This window comes from Panthera onca, chromosome X, assembly GCF_046562875.1.
Source record: "Panthera onca isolate mPanOnc1 chromosome X, mPanOnc1 haplotype 2, whole genome shotgun sequence".
NCBI lineage: Eukaryota > Metazoa > Chordata > Mammalia > Carnivora > Felidae > Panthera > Panthera onca.
This window is the reverse complement of record NC_138357.1, coordinates 59,739,212-59,763,301: the sequence shown is the minus strand read 5'-3', so window position 1 is coordinate 59,763,301 and position 24,090 is coordinate 59,739,212. Positions and strand designations below refer to the sequence as shown.

At 35.0% G+C, this 24,090-nt stretch overlaps 1 protein-coding gene across 1 annotated transcript in view; it reads right to left on the bottom strand.

Moving 5' to 3' along the window:
• HDX (highly divergent homeobox) overlaps positions 1-24,090 on the bottom strand; it is a 173,457-nt gene that overhangs the window by 91,438 nt on the left and 57,929 nt on the right. Inside the window, exon 4 of the mRNA XM_081794323.1 lies at positions 17,085-17,138. Coding sequence (XP_081650449.1) covers positions 17,085-17,138 — 54 coding nt within the window. The remainder of the gene's footprint in view (positions 1-17,084; positions 17,139-24,090) is intronic.

Here is a 24,090-nt window from a genome sequence, read left to right as displayed (position 1 = left end):
CATGGATTAGAAGTATAAATATTGTTAAAATGTCAATACTATCCAAAGCAATCTACACATTCAATGCAATCCTAATCAAAATTGCACCAGCATTCTTCTTAAAGCTAAAACAAACAATCCTAAAATTTCTATGGAAACACAAAAGTTGCTGAATAGCCAAAGTAATACTGAAAAAGAAAAGCAACGTGGGAGGCATCACAATCCCAGATTTTACTGTCTACTACAAAGCTAAAATTTTCAATACAGTATTGTACTGGCACAAACACAGACACATAGACCAAGGGAATAGAATAGAGAACCCAGAATTGGACCCACAGATGTATGGCCAACTAATCTTTGACAAAGCAAGAAAGAGTATCCAATGGAAAAAACACAGTCTCTTTAACAAATGGTGCTGGGAGAACTGGACAGCAACATGCAGAAGAATGAAACTAGAGCACTTTCTTACACCATACACAAAAATAAACTCAAAATGGATGAAAGACATGAATGTGAGACAGGAAACCATCAAAACCCTAGAGGAGAAAACAGGAAACAACCCCTTTGACCTCAGCTGCAGCAATTTATTGCTAGACACATCTCCAAAGGCAAGGTGATTAAAAGCAAAATGAACTACTGGGACCTCATCAAGATAAAAAGCTTCTGCACTGCAAAGGAAACAATCAACAAAACTAAAAGGCAACCAGAGGAATGGGAAAAGATATTTGCAAGTGACATATCGGATAAAGGGCTAGTATCCAAAATCTATAAACAACTCACCAAACTCCACACCCAAAAAACAATAATCCAGTGAAGACATGGGCAGAAGACATGAATAGAAACTTTTCCAAGGAAGACATCCAGATGGCCAACAGAGATATGAAAAAATGCTCAATGTCACTCCTCATCAGGGAAATGCAAATCAAAGCCACACTGTGATGTCACCTCACACCGGTCAGAGTGGCTAAAATGAACAAATCAGGAAACTATAGACGCTGGTGAAGATGTGGAGCAGCGGCAACCCTCTTGTACTGTTGGTGGAAATGCAAACTGGTGCAACCTTTCTGGAAAACAGTGTGGAGGTTCCTCAAAAAATTAAAAATAGAACTACCCTATGACCCAGCAATAGCACTGCTAGGAATTTACCCAAGGGATACAGGAGTGCTGATGCACAGAGGCACATGTACTCCAATGTTCATAGCAGTGTTTTCAACAATAGCCAAATTATGGATAAAGTCTAAATATCCATCAACCAATGAATGGGTAAAGAAGATATGGTTTATATATACAATGGAATACTACTTGAAAATGAGAAAGAATAAAATAGTGCCATTTGCAGCAACGTGTATGGAACTGGGAGGGTATTATGCTAAGTGAAGTAAGTCAGAGAGAGACAGACATCATATGTTTTCACTCATATGTGGATATTGAGAAATGTAACAGAAGACCATAAGGGAAGGGAAAGGGAAAAAAAGTTACAGAGAGGGAGGATGGCAAACCATAAGAGACTCTTAAATACAGAGAACAAACTGAGGGTTTATGGGGGGTGGGGAAGAGGGGAAAGTGGGTGATGGGCATTCAGGAGGGCATTGGTTGGGATGAGCACTGGGTGTTGTATGTAAGCCAATTTGACAATAAATTATATTTAAAAAAATTAAAACAATAAAAATAAAAAACACATTAAAAGAGAGTTCTCATATCTATACATTAGTTAATAAAGAAGTTTTTCAAAAACAAACAAGGAAAGAAAATATTTTTTAAAAGTCTAGAGCTATCTGCTCCCATATGATTGGGGAAAATTCACAGTAATTACCTCATATTACCAATCATCTCAGAATATAGTGTTTGCATACAACAACAAAAAAATAGTGCTTTCTACTTGCATGTAGAAAATGCTAGACTCTGAGCAAAACTTCTAGTAACTTTGAGTTTGAAGCACCAGAATTCCCAATCTAAATAAAAATATTGAGACACATGGATACATAAAAATAAAGATTAAATAGAATGTCTATATAACTAAAAAAAGAAGGGATTTGATGAAGGTCAAAAGGTACAAACTTTCAGATATAACATAAATAATTACTAGGGATGTAGTGTACAGCATGATAAGTGTAGTTAATACTGTTGTACAGTATATTTGAAAGTTGTTGAGAGAACATATCCTAAGAGTTCTTTTCACAAGGAAAAAACATTTTTTCTCTTTTTTTGTGTCTAAATGACATGGTGGATACTAACTAAACTTATTGTTGTAATCATTTTACAATGTATGTAAGTCAAGTCATTATGTTGTATGTCTTGAAGTTATACATTATGGTATATGCCAATTATGTTTCAATAAAACTGGGGGGTGCTAAATTTCCTTTTGATAATATTAAGATTGCCAATTCCAAAACAAAATGGAACAAAAAGCAAATTAAAAAATCCAGAAGAATATATTATAAAATTATCATTTAGGTGCTATATTGCCACAGTAAGACAAAAATCCATATCTATATATTAATGACAAAGAGGAATTAATGCTCAAAAGAGAATCATAACTCTAAATATACTGGAATCTGTATAATGTTTTAATACTGATATTAGTTTTTACTATTTTGAATATATTGAAATAGACTGGATACCAAGTACCTTAATACAGAAATTTAGTTGTCTAATAGTTTAACCATAAACCATAAAGTATAAGTTTAGTAACCAGCCTAAGTTACATTCTGAGGGAACATACAGTCAGATAGCCAATATTTTTCAACATCTATATACACCTATAAACTAAGGTATTCAAACTAAATGTAAACTTCATCACAATTAAAAAACAAACTAAATTACATGTAGGTAAGAAAGTTAAAATCTATATTATGAAGACACAATATACTAAATTTTCACAAAAGATTTAGATGACACTCAACAGAAGATGGATGTGTTTTTTCAGGTACACAATACTCAGTCAGGAAAAAAAGTACATTAATTTGGGACAGAAGGAAGAGAGAAAGGAAAAGACATTGTTCTTCTTTAAAGTATCTTTAAATAAACTAGACTGGTAGTCACATTTCTAAAAATTCAGAATTCTTAATTTTTGGCTAACCTTTCAAAAAGAGGAACTATCTTAATTAACTTAGCTGATAAGTAACTGCTATAACCATCTAATTCCTGAAAAAAAATGGATTAACCAAGTTTATTTCTTAAATCAAAAAAGTATCTGAATTATAATAATACTTTTATAAATACACACCCTCATGTTGTTAAAACATATATACCTCTTGCAATTCTTATTTTTTACAGTCCTTACTGTTTTCATAATACCATAGCTGTGTCACATATGTAGTATATTTGTAAAGAATGGTATGACTCAACAGGTTTAGAAACAACCAGCACAACTTTTAAAGAATCATGAAATTGATTTTTGTCTAATAACTGACTAATCAATGAGGCCAAATCAGCCCATCTAAAGTCTTCAAGTAAAGATATTGTACTGTAAGACAGTACCTATTAATTTCAACATGCTTACAAGTAAAGGCTAAGAACTTTATTATTAATTACTATAGGTGACAGGAAAGAGACTTGCTTGGGATAAAGAATAAAAAAAAAACAGCAATTGCAGGCTAAATGGAACTAAAGGCTGAAATGTATGGTAAAAATTGTAAGCATTATGGAATTTCAGATGGAAAGAGGGCAATATAGGTTACTGTGGTGGACTATGAGTTGAGCCTTGAGATATGAGTGAGATTCAGGTAGAGAGAGATAAGAGAGAAAGTGAAAACAGTGAAAGTGAAAGCAAGAAACCCAGAGAACACAATGTATAGACTCAAGTGAACAACAGGAACAACCTCCATTAAAAGATACATTTAAAAAAGCAAGTTGGGACAAGACAATAATGGGCTCTAATGACAGAAAAAATTTTATTAGATTCCACAGGAAATGAGGAGCCACAAGAGCTGCATCAAACAGAAGAGGGACATGAAAGAAACTATAGTAGTGATAAAGAGGAATACACACCAAACTGGGTCACATATTTCAAATATCAGAAGGGAAAAGGAATACAACTGTAAATTCCACTTATCAAGCCAAAGCCTAATATATAAATATTAAATAATGGCCAAAAATTCATATATAAATAATATGCTGTATTGTTAAAAACTCTATAGATTTCATAACAGTGAACTCTAAAGGAATTCCATAGTAGTGTTGCCAGAATCGCAAGGGCAAAAACTTTTGCATAATAAAACAGTCAAGTATCAACATGGCACACTGTGGTAAATCTTTCCCTGAAATGAGGCCTATTTATTTAATACTGAAGCTTATTTCCATTTCCATACAACACTCAACAATATAAATGCACTCCTTAATTCCTATCACCTATTTAACCCATTCCCCCACCCACCTTCGCTCAAGCAAACAGCCATCAGTTTGTTCTCCATATTTAAGACTCTGTTTCTTGGTTTGCTCTGTCTTTTTTTCCCCTATGGTTGTTTTATTTCTTAAATTCCACATATGAGTGAAATCATATGTTATTTGTCTTTCTCTGACTGACTTATTTCACTTAGCATAATGCTCTCTAGCTCCATCCATGTCTTTGCAAATGGCAAGCTTTCATTCTTTTTTATGGCTGAGTTATATATTGCAGGAATATGGGAAAACACACACACACACACACACACACACACACACACACACACACATCATATCTCCTTTATCCATTCTTCAGTCGATGGACATTTGGGCTCTTTCCATAATTTGGCTATTATAGAAAATGCTGCTATAAACATTAAGATTATGTATCCCTTTGAATTAGCATTTTTGCATCCTTTAGGCAAATACCTAGTAGTGAAATTGCTGGATCATAGAGTAGTTCTATTTTTAACTTTTTGAGGAAACTCCATACTGTTTTCCAGAGTGGCTGTACCAGTTCACATTCCTACCAAAAGTGCAGGACTGTTCAACGTTTTCTACATCCTTACCAACACCTGTTGTTTACTGTGTTGTTGATTTTACCCATTCTGACAGGTGTGAGATTATCTCTTTGTAGTTTTGATTTGTGTTTCCCTGATGATGAGTGATGTTGAGCATCTTTTCATGTGTCTCTTGGCCACCTGGATTCGTTCTTTGGAAAAATGTCTATTCATGTTCTCTGCCAATTTTTTACTTGGACTACTCACTTTTGGGTGTTGAGCTTTTTAAGTACTTTATTTATTTTGGACACTAATCCTTTAGCAGACCTATCATTTGCAAAAACCTTCTCCCATACTGTAGGTTGCCTTTTAGAAAGTTTCATCCATTATGTTTTTCACTGTGCAGAAGCTGTTTATTTCTATGATGCCCCAACAGTTTATTTTTGCTTTTGTTTCCCCTGCCTCAGGAGACGTATCTAGTAAGAAGCTGCTACAGCCAAATTCAAAGAGGTTACTGCCTCTGTTCTTCTCCAGGATTTTAATGGTTTCAGGTCTCACATTTAGCTCTTTAATGCATTTTCTATTTATTTTTGTGTATGATATAAGAAAGTGGTCCACTTTCATTCCTTTGCATGTTGCTGTTCAGTTTTCACATCACCATTTGTTGAAGAGACTGTCTTTTTCCCAATGGATATGCTTTCCTGCTTTGTCAAATATAAATTGACCATAGAGTTGTGGGTTCATTTCCAGGTTTTCTATTCTGTCCCATTGGTCTATGTGTCTATTTTTGTGCCAATACCATACTATTGTGATCACTACAGCTTTGTAATATAACTTGAAGTCAAGAATTGTGATGCCTACAGCTTTGCTCTTGTTTTTTGGTTTCTTTTACTATTCGGGGTCTTTTATGGTTACATAAAAATTTGAGGATTGTTTCTTCTAGCCCTGTGAAATAAATGCTGGTGTTTTGATAGACATTGCATTAAATGTGTAGATAACTTTGGGTAGTATAGGCTTTTTAACAATATTTGTTCTTCCAATCCATTAGCATGGAATATCTTTCCCTCTCTTTGTGTCATCTCCAATTTCTTTCATCAGTGTTATATAATTTTCATAGTACAGATTGTTCACCTCTTTGGTCAGGTTTATTCTTAGGTATCTTATAGTTTTGTTGCAATTGTAAGCAGGAATGATTCTTTAATTTTGCTTTTGGCTGCTTCATTATTGGTGTAAAGAAATGGAGTCAAAATTTGTATGCTGATTTTGTATCCTATGACATTACTGTAGTTGTTTATCAGTTCTAGCAGATATTTGGTGGAGTCTTTCAGGTTTTCTTTATAGAGTATCACGTCATCTGCAAATAGTGAAAGTTTTACTTTTTCCTTGCTAAGGTGGATGCCCTTTAGTTCTCTTCATTGTCTAATTGTTGTGGCCAGGGTTCCAGTACTATGTTAAACAACAGTGGTGAGAGTGGACATCCTTGTCTTGTTCCTGACCATAGAGGAAAAGCTCTCAGTTTTTCTCATCCCCATTGAGGATGTTAGTAGGTGTTTGTTATATATGGCCTTTATTATGTTGTGGTATGTCCCCTCTGAACCTACTTTGCTAAGTATTTTTATCATGAAATGATGTACTTTGTCAAATGCTTTTTCTGAATCTATTGAAATGATCATATGATTCATATTCTTTCTCTTATTAATGTGGTGTATCATGCTGATTGATTAGCGAACTTTGACCCACCCTTTCAACCCAGCAATATACCCCACTTGATTGTAGTAAATGATTCTTTCAATGTAATTGTAGGTTCAGTTTGCTAGTATTATTTTATTGAGATTTTTGCATCCATGTTCATCAGGGATATTGGCCTGTGGTGGGAGTCTTAATCTGGTTTTGGTATCATGGTAATGATGGCATAATAGAATGAATTTGGAAGTTTCCCTTCCTTTTCTCTTTCTTGGAATAGTTTGGGAAAAATAGTATTAACTCTTCTTTAAGTGTTTGGCAGAATTCACCTGGAAGCCATCTGGCCCTGGAGTTTGTATATGGGTTGCTTTTTTATACTGATTCAATTTCTTTGCTGGTTATCAGTCTTTTCAAGTTTTCTATTTGTACCTGTTTCAGTTTTGGTAGTTTGTATGTTTCTAGGAATTTACCCACTACTTCCAGGTTGTCCATTTGTTGGCATATAGTTTTTCATAATATTATTTTATATTTGCGTGTATTTCTGTATTGTTGGTTATTTCTCATCATGGCTATGTTTTTCATTCTAGATTTTTCTTGCTTCTTGAGGTAGGGCTGTAGCGCTATATACTTCTTTGCACAGCTTTGGCTGCATTTCAGTGGCTTTAGACCATTGTGTTTTCATTTTCATTTGTTTCCACGTATTTTTTTATTTCTTCTTTGATATCCTTGTTGACCCATTCATTGTTAGTAGCATGTTGTTTAACCTCCATATACTTATCATCTTTCTAAATTTTTTCTTATGGTTGACTTCAAGTTATATAATGTTGTGGTCTGAAAATATGCATGGTATGATCTGTTCATTTTGTATCTGTTAAGGACTAATTTATGGCTTAATATGTGATCTGTTCTGGAGAATGTCCCATATGCACTTGAAAAGAATGTGTATTCTGCTACTTTACAATGGGATGTTCTGAATATATCTGTTAAGTATATTTTGTCCTATTTGTCATTCAAAGCCACCGTCTCCTTTATTTTCTGTTTACATAATCTGTCCATTTATATAAGTGGGGTATTAAAGTCCTCTACTATTATTGCGTTACAATCAATGTGTTCCTTAATGTTTGTTTTTAACTGTTTTAGGTATTTGGGTAATTCTATGTTGGGTGCATAAATATTTACAATTGTTAGATCTTGTTGGATTGTCCCCTTTATTATGATATAGTGTCCTTCAACTCTTGTAGCTTTTATTTTAATAATTGTCTTATATAACTAATGTTACTTCAGCTTTCTTTTCACCTCCATTTTCATGATAAATATTTCTCCATCTCCTCACTATCAACCTGCAGGTGTCCTTAGGTCTAAAATTAGTCTCTTGTAGGCATCGTATAGATTGGTCTTATTTTTTGGTCTGATATCTTGAAACATTCAAAATTTTAGAGACATTTAAACGTTCATTTCTCAGTTTATAATTATTATCTTATTGTGAAGCTGTGTAGCTTTGTAGCAATTATTATATAATTGTAGCTTTGTAGTATATTTGGAAAGGTGGAAGTATGAGGACTTCAGATTGGTACTTCGTAAGATTTTTTGGTTACTTGGAGTCCTTTGTGGTTCCACATGATTCCTAGAATTTTTTCCTATTTATGTAAAAAATGTGATTGACATTTTGGTAGGGATTACCCTGAATGTGTAGACTGCTTTGAGTAGTATGGACATTTTAACACTAAGTCTTCCAAACCAGAGAAATGGGATTTTTTTCTTTCATTTGTTTGTGTCTTCCTTAATTTCTTAAATTAATGCTTTGTAGTTTTCAGCTTCTTTTATGTCCTTAGTTCAGTTTATTAAGTGTTATTCTTTTTTATGATATTGCAAATGGAATTGTTTTCCTAATTTCTTATTCATATAGTTTATTTTTAGTGTATACAGACACCACAAATTTTTGTAACCTGCAAATTTACTTTTATTTATTTAATTATTATATTATTATAGAATTCATTTATTCTAGAACTGTGTGTGTGTGTGTGTGAGAGAGAGAGAGAGAGAGAGAGAGACTGTGTGTGTATCCTGTAGGGTTTTCTATATATAAGAAGATGTCACCTGCAAAGATTATTTGGATGTTTTCTATTTTTGTTTCTTCTATAATTGTTCTGGCTAGGACTTCTAATACCCCATTGAATAGAAGTGGTGAGAATGAGCATCCTTGCCTTGTTCCTCATCTTAGAGGAAAAACTTACAGTTTTTCACCATTGAGTACAATGTTAATTATTGGGTTTTCATATATGGCCTTTATCACATTCAGGTACTATATTTCTATTCCCAATTTGCTGAGGGTATTTATCATGCAACAGTGCTCAATTTTGTTAAATTCTTTCTCTGCATCTATTTAGATAATTGTGTTTTTATTTATTTATTTTTTATTTTATTCCCGTATAGTTAACATACAGTGTTATGTTAGTTTTGGGTGTACAGTATAATAATTTAACAATTCTATACATTATTCCATGCTCATAATGGGTAAGGACATTAAGGAAGACACTCGTTGGAATAAGCACTGGCTGTTATATGTAAGTGATAAATCACTAAATTCTATTCCTGAAATCATTATTATACTATATGTTAACTAACTTAGATTTAAATTAATATACATATTAATTTTTATAATATATTAATTTTTAAATTTTTCCTTTCTGCTGAAAGTTATGAGAAGATATTTTAAGAAAACCTCAGGGTAGTTACAGACAATTAAAAAGAATTCAAATGAAATCATAAATAAATCAAGTAGGTTTAAGAGACCTATAGACCTTTGAGGAATAAAAAGGTCACTTAAAAACGTGGCAAGTTTAATTTTCATAATATGGCTCAATTAATGCCAAACAATGGAGTCTGATCAGTATATATATACCAATGTCTATATCTATATCTATATCTATATCTATATCTATATCTATATCTATACACACACACATACACACACACACATATACACACATACACACACACACACACACATATATATATATATATATATATATATATATACACACATATATATATTCTTAATTCCCTTCACCTATTTTATCCTAGCTCATCCAAGTTGTTTACTCTTATTACATTGAGGGTCATGAGATGCCTGGCGTAAGTTAACTTCTGTTGTTAATTGGGACACAAAATACCCTGTATCTTTCTGAGTCCTAGAGTTACTAACCAGTTGCCTATTTTCCATCTTTTAGAAATCTGCTTTGGTGGCATCTTGTATTATTTCCATGGTATATAGTTCTACTTTTTGGAAAGGGAAGGGAGAAGAGTCTACACAGTCTTATCCAGTACAAATATCTTCGCTTCAGTTTTATCCCTAAACAAACCTACCAAAAAGTAATTTGAGTTACCTTTATAAGAGTCTACTCAGGTCTCTTTTATAATTAAAATCCTTTAATAGTTTCCAATCTATTTGATGAGTTACATCAAAATTTCCTGGGATACTTGTTAAAATGCATATTCATAGGTCTTACCCACAACAATTGAATGAGATTCTTTGAAAAAACATAATTTTAATGAATTTTATATTAATATTACAAAATCATGAGAAAAGGGAAGATAGCAGTGTAAGATGATGCTGGGATCACCTCGTCTTGCTGACCACTTAGATTCTGCCCACTTCGGCCTAAATAACCTAGAAAATTGATGGAAGACTAGCAGAATGGATTTTCAAGAGCCACAAATAGACAAGAGGCCCACAGAAGAGGATAGGAAGGGCGGAGAGGAGGTGTGTGCTACATGGACTGGTGGGAAAGAGCCAGGGTGGTAGAGGGGCAACCCACTGGGAAAGGCAGAGCCCCCGAAGTCTTGCTTGCAAAAGTGGAGGGGTCAAACTGCATGAGTTCTGACAGCCAGTGGGACATAATATCTGGAATGTTAAAAGTCAACAGCTCCACTTTCAGAGAGCAGGGAAGGTGAGAGGATGCCAGGAGGGAGAGATGTTGAGCCCCAGAAGGACAGAGCTGGGGGTGGTGAGGAAGAAAGGTACTGGAAAGTGCAATATCCCTCTCTCATCACCCAGCCGAAATTCCAAAGGAAACCAGTTCCTGTCACTGATCTTGTTTGCACCCTGCAAATGCCCAACGTTGTGCTTCTGTGGATCCATCCCTCCCATGGGCCTGCCTCCCTCCCTGTGCTGCAGGGCTCCTCCCACAGGGGACCACCAACAGCAAAGCTAGCTAAGCCAGCCCCTCCCACACCAGTGCACCATGCGGATCCACCTCTCTAATATGCCCTTGGCCAGAGCACACCAAAGCAGCACTACAAGCCTGGCAGTATGCAAGCAGCCCAGACAAGGGCCACACCACTCCACAATGCGTCCTGCCCCTGGGAGAGGGGAAGATAAGGTACACACCAGTCTGACTGTGGCCCCAGCGGTGGGCTGGGCCAGACATCAGGTCAGACTGCGGCCCTGCCCACCAACACAAGTTTCCCCGTACAGCACAAAGGAAGTACCCTGCAGTTGGGAGCTACCACAAAGACTACCCAACATGACGAAATGGAAGAATTCTCCTCAAAAGAAACTCCAGGAAGTAGCAACAACTAACAAATTGATCAAAAACGATTTAAGAAATAAAACAGAACAAGAATTTAGAATAAGAGTCATAAAATTAATCGCTGGGCTTGAAAAAAGCATATAAGACAGCAGAAAATCTATTGCTACAGAGATGAAGGGACTAATAGTCATGAGGAGCTAAAAAAAGCTCTATGAGGTGCAAAATAAAATGGAGGCAGCCATAGCATGGATTGAAGAGGTAGACAAGAGAATAGGTGAATTAGAAGATAAAATTATGGAAAAAGAGGAAGCTGAGAAAAAGAGAGATGAAAAAAATCCTGAAGTATGAGGGGAGATTTAGAGAACTAAGTGATGCAATCAAATGGAAGAATATCCGTATCAGGAATTCCAGAAGAGGAAGAAAGAGAGAAAGGGGCTGAAGGTGTACTTGAACAAATAATAGCTGAGAACGTCCCTGATCTGGGGAAGGAAACAGACATTGAAATCGAGGAGGCACAGAGAACTCCCTTCAGACATAACTTGAATCGATCTTCTGCTTGACATATCATAGTGGAATGGGAAAAATACAAAGATAAGGAGAAAGTTCTGAAAGCAGCTAGGGATAAACAGGCTCTAACTTCCAAAGGGAGATCCATGAGAGTAGTGGCAGACCTATCTACAGAAACTTGGCAGGCCAGAAAGGAATGGCAAGAAATCTTCAATGTGATGAACAGAAAAAACATGTGGCTGAGAATCCTCTATCCAGCAAGTCTGTCATTTGAATAGAAGGAAAGATAAAGGTTTTCCCAAACAAACAAAAACTGAAGGAATTCATCACCACTAAACCAGCAATACAAGACATCCTAAGGGGGACTTTGTGAGTGAAATGTTGCAAGGACCACAAAGTACCAGAGACATCACTACAAGTATGAAAACTACAGACATCACAATCACTCTAAACCCATATCTTTCTATAATACTGAATGTAAATGGACTAAATTCTCCAACCAAAAGACGTAGGGTATCAGAATAGATAAAGAAAAAAAAAAAAGAAAAAAAAACAAGACCCATCTAATTGCTGTCTAAAAGAGACTCACTTTAGTTCTGAGGACACCTTCAGGTTGAAGTGAGGGGATTGAGAACTATCTATCGTGCTACTGGAAGTCAGAAGAAAGCTGGAGTAGCCATACTTATATCAGACAAACTAGACTTTAAAGTAAAGGCTGTAACAAGAGAAAAAGAAGGGCATTATATAATAATTGCAAGGTCTATCCATTAGGAAGAGCTAACAATTATAAATGTCTATACACCAAATATGGAAGCCTCCAAATATATAAAACAATTAATCACAAACATAAGCAACCTTATTGATAAGAATGTGGTCATTGCAGGGGACTTTAATACTCCACTTACAACAATGGATAGATCATCTAGACACAGGGTCAAAAAGGAAACAAGGGTCCTGAATGATACATTGGATCAGATGGACTTGACAGATATATTTAGACCTTTGCATCCTAAAGCAACAGAATATACTTTCTTCTCGAGGTACACGGAACATTCTCCAAGATACATCACATACTGGGTCACAAAACAGCCCTTCATAAGTATAAAAGACCTGAGATCATGCCATGCACATTTTCAGATAACAATGCTATGAAACTTGAAATCAACCACAGGAAGAAGTCTGGAAAACCTACAAAAGAAAGGAGATTAAAGAACACCCTACTAAAGAATTAATGGGTCAACCAGGCAATTAGAGAAGAAATTAAAAATTTATGGAAACAAATGAAAATGAAAAGACAATAATGCAAACACTTTGGGATGCAGTGAAGTCAGTCCTGAGTGGAAAATACACTGCAATCCAGGCCTATCTCAAGAAACAAGAAAAATCCCAAATACAAAATCTAACAGGACACCTAAAGGAAATAGAAGCAAAACAGCAGAGACAGCCTAAGCCCAGCAGAAGAAGAGAAACAATAACGTTCAGAGCAGAAATAAACAATATACAATCTAAAAAAAAACTGTACAGCAGATCAATGAAACCAAGAGTTGATTTTTTGAAAAAATAAACAAAATTGATAAACCTCTAGCCAGGCTTCTCAATAAGAAAAAGGAGATGACCCAAATATATAAAATCACGAATGAAAATGGATTACACCCAAACCCTCAGAAATACAAGCAATTATCAGGGAATACTAGGAAAAATTATACACCAACAACTGGATGTCCTGGAAGAAATGGACAAATTCCTAAGCACCCAGACACTTCCTAAACTCAGAAAGAAATAGAAAACTTGAAGAGACCCATAACCAGTAAAGAAATTGAATCAGTTATCAAAAATCTCCCAACAAATAAGTGTCCGGGACCAGATGGCTTCCCTGGGGAATTCTACCAGACATTTAAGCAGAGATAATACCTATCCTTCTGAAGCTGTTCCAAAAAATAGAAAGGGAAGGAAAACTTCCAGACTCATTCTCTGAATCCAGCATTACTGTGATTCCCCAAGCAGACAGAGACCCAGCAAAAAAAGAGAATAGGCCAAGATCCCTGATGAATATGGATGCAAATATTCTCAACAAGATACCAGCAATTTGAATTCAACAACATATAAGAATTATTCACCATGATCAAGTGGGATTCATTCCTGGACTGCAGGGCTGGTTCAACATTCACAAATCAATCAATGTGATACATCACATTAATAAAAGAAAAGAAAACAACCATATGATCCTGTCAATCGATGAAGAGAAAGCATTTGACAAAATTCAGCATCCTTTCTTAATAAAAACCCTCGAGAAAGTCGGGATAGAAGGAACATACTTAAACATCATAAAAGCCATTTACAAAAATCCCACAGCTAATATCATCCTCAATGGGGAAAAACCGAGAGCTTTCTCCCTGCGATCTGGAACACGACAGGGATATCCACTCTCACCACTGTTGTTCAACATAGTGGTAGAAGTTCTAGCATCAGCAATCAGACAACATAAGGAAATTAAAGGCACCAAAATTGGCAAAGATGAAGTCAAGCTTTCACTTTTTGCAGATGACATGATATTATACATGGAAAACCCGAGAGACTCCACCAAAAGTCTACTAGAACTGATACATGAATTCAGCAAAGTCACAGGATACAAAATTAATGTACAGAAATCAGTTGCATTCTTACACTAATAATGAATCAACAGAAAGACAAATAAAGAAACTGATCCCATTCACAATTGCACCAAGAAGCATAAAATACCTAAGAATATACCTAAACAAAGATGTAAAAGATTTGTATTCTGAAGACTATAGAAAGCTTATGAAGGAAATTGAAGAAGATACAAAGAAATAAGAAAACTTTCCATGCTCATGGATTGTAAGAATAAATATTGTTAAAATGTCAATATTACCCAAAGCCTTCTACACATTCAATACAGTTCCAATCAAAATTGCACCAGCATTCTTCTCGAAGCTAGAACAAGCAATCCTCAAATTTGTATGGAACGACAAAAGACCCCCAATAGCCGAAGTAATATTGAAGAAGACCAAAGCAGGAGCTGTAATCATCAAGACAGCATGGTATTGGCACAAAACCAGACACATACCAATGCAATAGAACAGAGACTCCACAATTGGACCCACAAAAGTATGGCCAACTAATCTTTGACAAAGCAAGAATGAATATCCAAAGGAAAAAAGACAGTCTCTTAAACAAATGGTACTAGGAGAACTGGACATCAACATGCAGAAGAATGAAACTAGAGCACTTTCTTACACCATTCACAAAAATAAACTCAAAATGGATGAAGGACCTGAATGTGAGACAGGAAACCAACAAAACTCTAGAGGAGAAAGCAGGAAAAAACCTCTGACCTCAGCCACAGCAATTTCTTACTTGACACATCTCCAAAGGCAAGGGAATTAAAAGCAAAAATGAACTATTAGGACCTCATGAAGATAAAACCTTCTGCACTGCAAAGGAAACAATCAACAAAACTAAAAGGCAATGGACGGAATGGGAAAAGATACTTGCAAATGACATATTGGGTAAAGAGTTAGTATCCAAAATCTGTAAAGAACTTACCAAACTCAACACCCGAAAAACAAATAATCCAGTGAAGAAATGGGCAGAAAACATGAATAGATACTTCTCTAAAGAAGACATCCAGATGGCCAACAGGCACATGAAAAGATGCTGAATGCCCCTCCTCATCAGGGAAATACAAATCAAAACCACACTGAGATATCACCTCATGCCAGAGTGGCTAAAATGAACAAATCGGGAGACTATAGATGCTGGCGAGGATGTGGAGAAACAGGAACTCTCTTGCACTCTTGGTGGGAATGCAAACTCTTGCAGCCACTCTGGAAAACAGTGCGGAGGTTCCTCAAAAAATTAAGGGTCCCCTATGACCCAGCAATAGCACTGCTAGGAATGTACGCAAGGAATATAGGAGTGCTGATGCATAGGGGCACTTGTTCTCCAATGTTTATAGCAGCACTTTCAACAATAGCCTAATTATGGAAAGAACCTAAATGCCCATCAACTGATGAATGTATAAAGAAGTTGTCGTTTATATATACAATGGAATACTACTTGGCAATGAGAACGAATGAAATATGGCCTTTTGTAGCAACGTGGATGGAACTGGAGACTGTTAAGCTGAGTGAAATAAGTCATACAGAGAAAGACAGATACCATATGTTTTCACTCTTAGGTGGATCCTGAGAAACTTACCAGAAGACCATGGGGGAGGGTAAGGGGGAAGTATAGTTACAGAGAGGGAAGGAGGCAAACCATGAGAGACTCTTAAAAACTGAAAATAAAGTGAGGGTTGATTTGGGGTGGGAAGGAGGGGAAAGTGGGTGATGGGCATTGAGGAGACCACCTTTTGGGATGAGCACTGGGTGTTGTATGGAAACCAATTTAACAGTAAATTTCATATTAAAAAAAAGTCACAACAGTTGTCACAGAAAGTCAGAAAAACAAAATAAGACTGTTAAAATACTACTTACTCATTACTTCAAATACTAAAATGCACCAATAACAAATAATAATATAAACTCCTTAATTTTGATTGAAATATTTATATCAATCAGGATTCAATTATATGATCAAGTTAACTGGGCGAATTATATGTAAAAACATATTTTATTGATTGTATTTTTGTTGACTTATAATTAATATAGTGTTATATTAGTTTCAGGTGTGCAATATAATGAAAAAAATTCTAGGGGCGCCTGGGTGGCTCAGTCGGTTAAGCGTCTGACTTCGGCTCAGGTCATGATCTCACGGTCCGTGAGTTCAAGCCCCGCGTCGGGCTCTCTGCTGACAGCTCAGAGCCTGGAGCCTGTTTCCGATTCTGTGTCTCCCTCTTTCTCTGACCCTCCCCCGTTCATGCTCTGTCTCTCTCTGTCTCAAAAATAAACATTTAAAAAAATTCTATAATTACTCAGTGCTCATCATAACTGTACCTCTTAATCCACTTTATTTATTTCATCCATCCCATTAATTACCTTTGAGTGTTTTTTTTTAATTTTAATGTATTTATTTATATATTTTTTCATGTGTATTTTTGAGAGGGAGAGAGAGCGCAACTATGGGAGGGGCAGAAAAAGAAAGAGACATAGAATCTGAAACACGCTCCAGGCTCTGAGCTGTCAGCGCAGAGCTCGATGCAGCACTCAAACCCACTAACCGAGAGATCATGGCTTGAGCCGAAGTTCGACACTTAACTGACCGAGCCACCCAGGTGCCCCGTTTGAATGTGTTTTTTTTTTTTTCAACTGAAAAAACCTGCTCAAAGTCTAAATGGTGTGTTGATTACTGCATTTTATTTAGGGTTACATTAGTAATATATATAAATATTATGATCTCAAAATATGTCATTTTAGATAATGCAGTCTTTTCGAGGTTCAATTTTGCCAACTTTACAAATATCATGACAATTTTCTCAATGGCATTCTTACTAACAACATAGAAGGGAAACAAACGTTGCTTTAAATAAAGGATTACTTACTGCTCTTTTTCTAGAACACCCTGTAATCCAAGGCACAGTAAGGTTTCCTGAAATCTGTGGAAACAATAAATGGAATTTCAGTAAGGTATGCATTGACACTACTTGGAATGCTGATCAACATCAATGAATTCACACAAGATGTCAACATAGGTCTGCATTCAGAGCATATCCCCCACATAGACTTTGCCATTTCCTTACTGAACACAACAGATTTAAAGGACTTTCATTTGTAAGAAAATTTTAGAAGCAGTGTAATTTCCCCTGGAAATTCAAGAAAATCCCTAGGCACTGTTGGGGCCTGGAAGTATGGTTTACAAATCTGTGAACAAGAAAATTATTGTAATAAAAATGCAGTACTCTGTGGAATATGTTATAATAATTAAATTATTAACTATAGTCATCATTCTATGTATTAGTTCTATAGACTTATCCTACATAACTACAAGCTCCTTTTTAAGCAGAGACTACTAAGATGAATAGGCAGCAACACCTATTACATCGACATTGGCACGCAAGGAGATAGGTAATACTCCAGTAGGATTCCAGGGACTGTTTACAGAGACCAAGGTGGACCTGTGGGCTATAGCACAGAGTAGCCTAGACGTAACCATACATTTTCCTGAAATACACAAGTTTTGGAGAATAACTCCAAATTCTCCACTTGCCTTCTCCTTCCCTCCCACATACCTCCTGAGACACTCACAAGTCAAATCAGACTTGCCAAATGGTGACGATGAGAATATGGTATTCAAACATTTATTGTTTTTGATAAATTACATTCAGTGATGACTTGTGAATTAGTATTATGCTTACTGATAAGGAGTGATAATCAAACAGTTAATGCAAATAGTAAAGTAATATCCTTAATTATTCAAAATTTAGGTAAATTATTACTGTCTCTGGCCACTAAACATGAAATTTTATTTTGAGTTCAAAATATACCACTATGCTAGGGATAGGCTAACAAAATTAATGTTATAAACTCCAAATAATACTTTTAAGAAAAAAATTAAAAATAATTTTATTTGAGTTAAAACCCCATTACAGTAATATGGCACTTAAATACAATGTTTGAGGATCATGAAGTTTCAAATAATTGATTTTTAAAAGTAAACTGAGTGATAATGAAAATTTTGATGGAAAAAATTCTTCAAAACTTACACTTTCCTGTCCTCCCATTAATACTTGGAATATAATATAATGTTTACAAAGTAATTTGGCTGCTAGCCTCAAAGAAAGAGGTAAGTCTACCAAAATAACCACATAATATACTCTTGAAAAAATAGAGATATCAAAACATTTTGGATTCTCTTTTTACATACTCCCACCTATTAGTGAGGATAATTTCAAACTGTCTATATAAATTTGCTATAGAAAACATTTTAAACCAAATGAACTAGAAAAAACAAACAAACAAACAAACAAACCCAGGGGCGCCTGGGTGGCTCAGTTGGTTAAGCATCCGATTTGTGATTTTGTCTCAGGTCATGATCTCATGGTCTTGAGATTGAGCCCCACATTGGGTGTGTGCTGGGTGTGCTACTTGCTTAAAATTCTCTCTCTCCCTCTGCTCCTCTCCCCCACTTGTGCTCTCTCTCCCAAAATAAATTAAAAAAAAAATAAACCAGTAAGTATTAAAAAGTTACATATGAAATAAAAAAATTATGCATATAATATGCATGATAAATGAATGGGAATTATACATTTTAAGAATACAAAATGTTGTTTTCTGCTTAGGTCAAGTGTATGTAGCCAAGAAAATAGAAAACTACTATAAGCACATTAACATACAAATATCAATTCCATGTGAGTTGGGAAGAGATGAAGTTTCACTTTTTTGCTTTATAATTCTGGGGCACCAGTTACATAATATTCAAATGCTATATTAACTACCTTCTTTTGTTTATTTCAATTTTTTTTTCAGTTCTTTATGTTTCTGGTAAAACTCAGGAACAGCTAAGTATAGCAACTGAATTTGTATGTTTTTTTGAAGAATAATACGGTATAAACATATTTCTCTCAAAGTTGGGAAGTTTTGTTTGGTCAGTAGTGATGACAAGGTTTTTCCCTCACCAGAAGCTACAAAAATAGTATTTCAAATGAGCAGGGTAATATAGTAATCATTTAAATGATATTTAAATTCCAAACACATTTTTCAGTACCCTGGTTTGGAAAAATATAAAAGTAATTGACAAGGAGACAAGACCAACTTAACAAATATATTTGAACTTACACATACAAATGAGTACTATATGTTTCAAAGTAGAAAACAGGAAGTTATACAGTCATTACAATGATGTTGCCATTGTTGAAAACATTTTGGGAACTTTTCTTGGCAGTTCATGACACCCAGACTCTGTGTCATTATTTCATATTCTGTTTGTCTTAACTGAAAATATAATAACCCAAATTGAACATCAATATTATTCACTAAATGTGGCTCAGAATAAATTCTAACTATTTTCCAAAGTCAAATTTTACCTCAAATAATGGAGATTTGTCACCAATGAAAGTATTTTTAAAAATCTCACAGGGGGCACCTAGGTGGCTCAGTCAGTTAAGTGTGGACTTTGGCTCAGGGCATGATCTCAGCGTTAGTGGGTTCGAGTGCCGCATCTGGCTCTGTGCTGACAGTTCAGAGCCTGGAGCCTGCATGGGATTCTGTGTCTCCCTCTCTCTGCCCCTCCCCCACTCATGCTCTTTCTCTCTCTCTCTCTCAAAAATAAATAAACATTAATTTTTTTTCCAAAAAAAAATTCTCACAGGCCCTTAAAGCAATTGTAAAAGAATTTCAAAACTTTTTTGACAAATTAAACATGATTGAAATAAGTATAGGTAACTTTCCAAAGTCATGAATTTGAACTTAATTTCTATACTACGTTGCTGTTTTAGGTACTTAGGAAATAAAAAAGATGGGTAAAACATAATTTCCTAGAGGGCAAGAATGTGAGAGGGAAGATGAGAAAGATACATGAATGACTTTAATATAAAGAATACTATGATAAGTGTCATGAGAAGTATAATAAATGAAATGCAATAGAAGTTCAAGGTATGGTGAAATTACATCAAATTTGAGGACTTATATCTCAGCTGAACCTTAAAAAATGAATAGAATTTTTATAGAAACAAAAAAGAGCATTCCAGAGAAAAAGAATGGCATGAGCACAGTGGAATAAAAGGATAGGATGTGTTGGGGCTCCTGCGGGGCTCAGTCGGTTGAGCGTCCGACTTTAGCACAGGTCATGATCCTGAGGTCTGTGAGTTTGAGCCCCGCATTGGGCTCTGTGATGTCAGCTCAGAGCCTGGCGCCTGCTTCGGATTCTGTGTCTCCCTCTGTCTCTGCCCCTCCCCCGCTCATGCTCTGTCTCTCTTCTGTCTCTGTCAAAAATAAATAAACATTAAAAAAATTTTAAAAAAAGGATAGGATGTGTTTGGGAATGGTCAATTCAATTAGAATTAAAAATGGAATTGGGGTTACTTTCTGCAAGCCATAAATACCAAAGTACATTTACATCTAATTTTACGGAAAAAGAGGAGCCATTCAAAGTTTTAAGCAAATGAGTTATATGGTCAGAATGCATTTTTATACATTAAGATGATTAATTTGACTCAATGTGTTCAGTAAATTGAATCAGTATGGAAACTTATAATAGTTTAGGCAATCCAGACTTGGAACAAAGTTAGGGAATAGTAATTTAGAGAGAAATATAAAATACACTTGTAAATACAGGTCTTGTGCAGGAGATTAAAGAGGACTAGACAGTCTGGAAATTACTGGAATAGCTTTTTTTATGGCCATCATAAGACTGCCTCTCCAAATGGCTGGTCTGCTCAAACAAATAGAGAGTTGGAGAGTCACAATTTTGAATGTGAATGCAAGGAAGTACTAATATTGGAACTCTCACAGAAAAATGTGGACACACTAAGGGCGCCTGGGTGGCTCAGTCAGTTAAGCATCCAACTCTTGATTTTGGCTCAGGTCATGATCTCACAGTTCATGAGATCAAGCCCTGCATTGGGTTCTATGCTGACAGCACGGAGCCTGCTTAGGATTCTCTCTCTCTTCCTCTCTCTTTGCCTCTCCCCATGCTGGCTCTCTCTCTCTCTCTCTCTTTCTCTCTCTCTCTCAAAAAATAAACACTAAAAAAATAATAAAATAAAATAAAATAAAATAAAATAAAATAAAATACACTAAAGGGAGTAATACAGTTATATGGATGTAAACTGTAGTCACATCATATGGATAGGTAAGGTTTGTGAATCCATCTATAAAACACTTACCTTTCTCATGGAAAGTTATATTTAAAATAAGTAATATATATCAGAATGTTAATTATACATTATACATAATTACTTTTATAGATGATTTAAAGGATTTTTAAAGGAACTTTTCTACATTTCATTTTCATGATTTAGATCTTACATATGACTCTGCTATATTTCTGCTAGACTATGAGATTCTTTTTTTTTTTTTTTTTTTTTTTAACGTTTATTTATTTTTGAGACAGAGAGAGCATGAATGGGGGAGGGGCAGAGAGAGAGGGAGACACAGAATCGGAAGCAGACTCCAGGCTCTGAGCCATCAGCCCAGAGCCCGACGCGGGGCTCGAACTCACGGACCGCGAGATCGTGACCCGGGCTGAAGTCGGACGCTCAACCGACTGAGCCACCCAGGCGCCCCTAGACTATGAGATTCTTAAGGGCAAGGTTTGTATATAGTCACACAAAGAATATACACAAAAAAGCATTCATTCCGATTTCAAAAATATTTCTGTTAAAAGACAATTCTCAACATATGCGGGACATTCTACTTAATTCGATTAACTGAAACAACCAGACAATTACCATGTCTATCAGAAAAGTTTAGCAGCAACAGATTCATAATAAACTTATATTTTTGTTTTTCATCAGCTGTTTTGATATCAGTTGAACAATAAAAGATATCAATCCTTATGCTTTAATCAGCAGAGCTTCTTAGATCTTTTAAAGTTATAAGGTATAGAACATAGAAGACACTGCTGGGCATTTGGTAGGCAATCAATAAATATATGCTGATTGATTGGTTGATTGAATTAACGTGCACTTTATAACTAGCTTCACTTGCTGAACTTTAACAAAAGGCCAAGAGTGGAAATGTACAAGAGACCATTACATGGGGGTAGGCAGTTTGGAGGAGGGAATAACTAGCTTCTGGTAGAGAACAATGTGTTCTGGAGCAAAGAAGAAAAGATATATTGGCTTTTTAAATATATATATATATATATATATATATATATATATATATATATATATTTCCCTTTCGTCTCTAGACCAAGTCTGGGAAAGCTTTGAGAAATAACAAAATAAGCTTTACAAATTGAAATTCAAATACTACAACATTTGGCAAAGCAACTAACATTTTTAAGCATATTAATTTTTCTTCTATTAAGTTATAAGAAATTCGTATTTAGAAAATCTTACTAGCCTGAAAAGTTCTTGCAGTCAAAAACCAAGATACTATTTGGGATTTTTCTTTTTTCTACATAATTTTAGAAGTTAAATTTCACAATGCACAAGATATTAAAATCAGGAAAACTCAAATTCCAAGATGTTTCAATAAAATTATAAAAAGTACTCAGACATAACATAACTAGCCTGATTTCACCATACTGATTCTAGGGATACTGATTGTGAAAAATAATGGAAGGATATCAGAAAAATAATATAAATTAATATGTGGAATGATTATCTTCTGAGCCAAAGCCCTGGGGAGTACAGAATTACAAATCCGTAAACCTCAAAATTATACTCTAACATATTTTAAAATATTATAATTTTACCCATATAAAGGGCAGATCTTTTATAAGTTATAAAAATAAAAATTCTTTGCTAAGCTTAGAAAATAAATTATCATGTGTTAGTTTTAAGTTATAAATATACAACTGAAATGAAATGTTTTCTTAAATGTATATTCAGAGATCAGTCCCTTAAATAATAGGAAAAGATTGATAGCTCTTATCAAGCTACAATCTTTTCAAGACTGGACCAGCATTCTTAATACCTAGCTCCAAGTCTTTGCTTTGCACACATCTCTTTGTTAAACCAAAAGATAGGCATTTGAAAGAAATCAAACACCCTGGATTTTTTTTTTTTTTTGCAATAACATTATATGAGTTGCTACATTCGTTTTGTCATCTAAAACAACAAACAACAAAGAGATAAAGATAAAGATAAAGCAAGATAAAAAATTAGACAGCTCCACAGTTTCATCCCCCACAGAAACACTAAAAATAGAGACTGACAAGAATAACATTATGGTAGGTTTAGAAATCAGTCAAAGTTCTACAGCAATCAAGCCATAGACTAATCAAAAAAATTCCCCATTGTAAAAGATAGGAAATTTCATGGAGTTTTTATTAGAAGAAGCAGAAGTGAGACTCTTTGGGAAATTAAGACTTTTAATAGTAGGGTAATCAGTAAAAATCATGTACATACAACCAGGGGAGACACATGCCCAGAAAAGGCCTGCAAAGCCTTTAAGCTTTTACACCAGGCTAATTAATTAATTAATTGTCTTGAACTGCACAGACCCAGAATGCAAGGAGTGGAAGACATAGTTGTTTTTCAAATACTCAATAAAAAAAATCATGATATATACAAAAAGCATTGTCCATTCGAAGGAAAAAAATCTCCAGGAAATATCCCTGAAGAAAACCCATATATCGGACTTGCTAGACAAATATGTTAAAACAGCTATCTTAAATATGCTCAAAGAGCTAAAGGAAAACATGGACAAAGAACTAAGGGAAATCAGGAAGAAGGTATATGAACAAAAAGAGAATATCATCAAAGAGATAGAAATTATAAAGAGAACCAAAAAGGAATTTTTGGAACTAAAAAGTACAATAACTAAATTGAAAAATTCACTAAAAGAGTTTGACAAAAGACTGGAATAAGTAGAAGAAAGAATAAGTAAACTTGAGCAAACGTAATTTGATATTATCAAGTTTGAGGAGCAAAAAGTAAA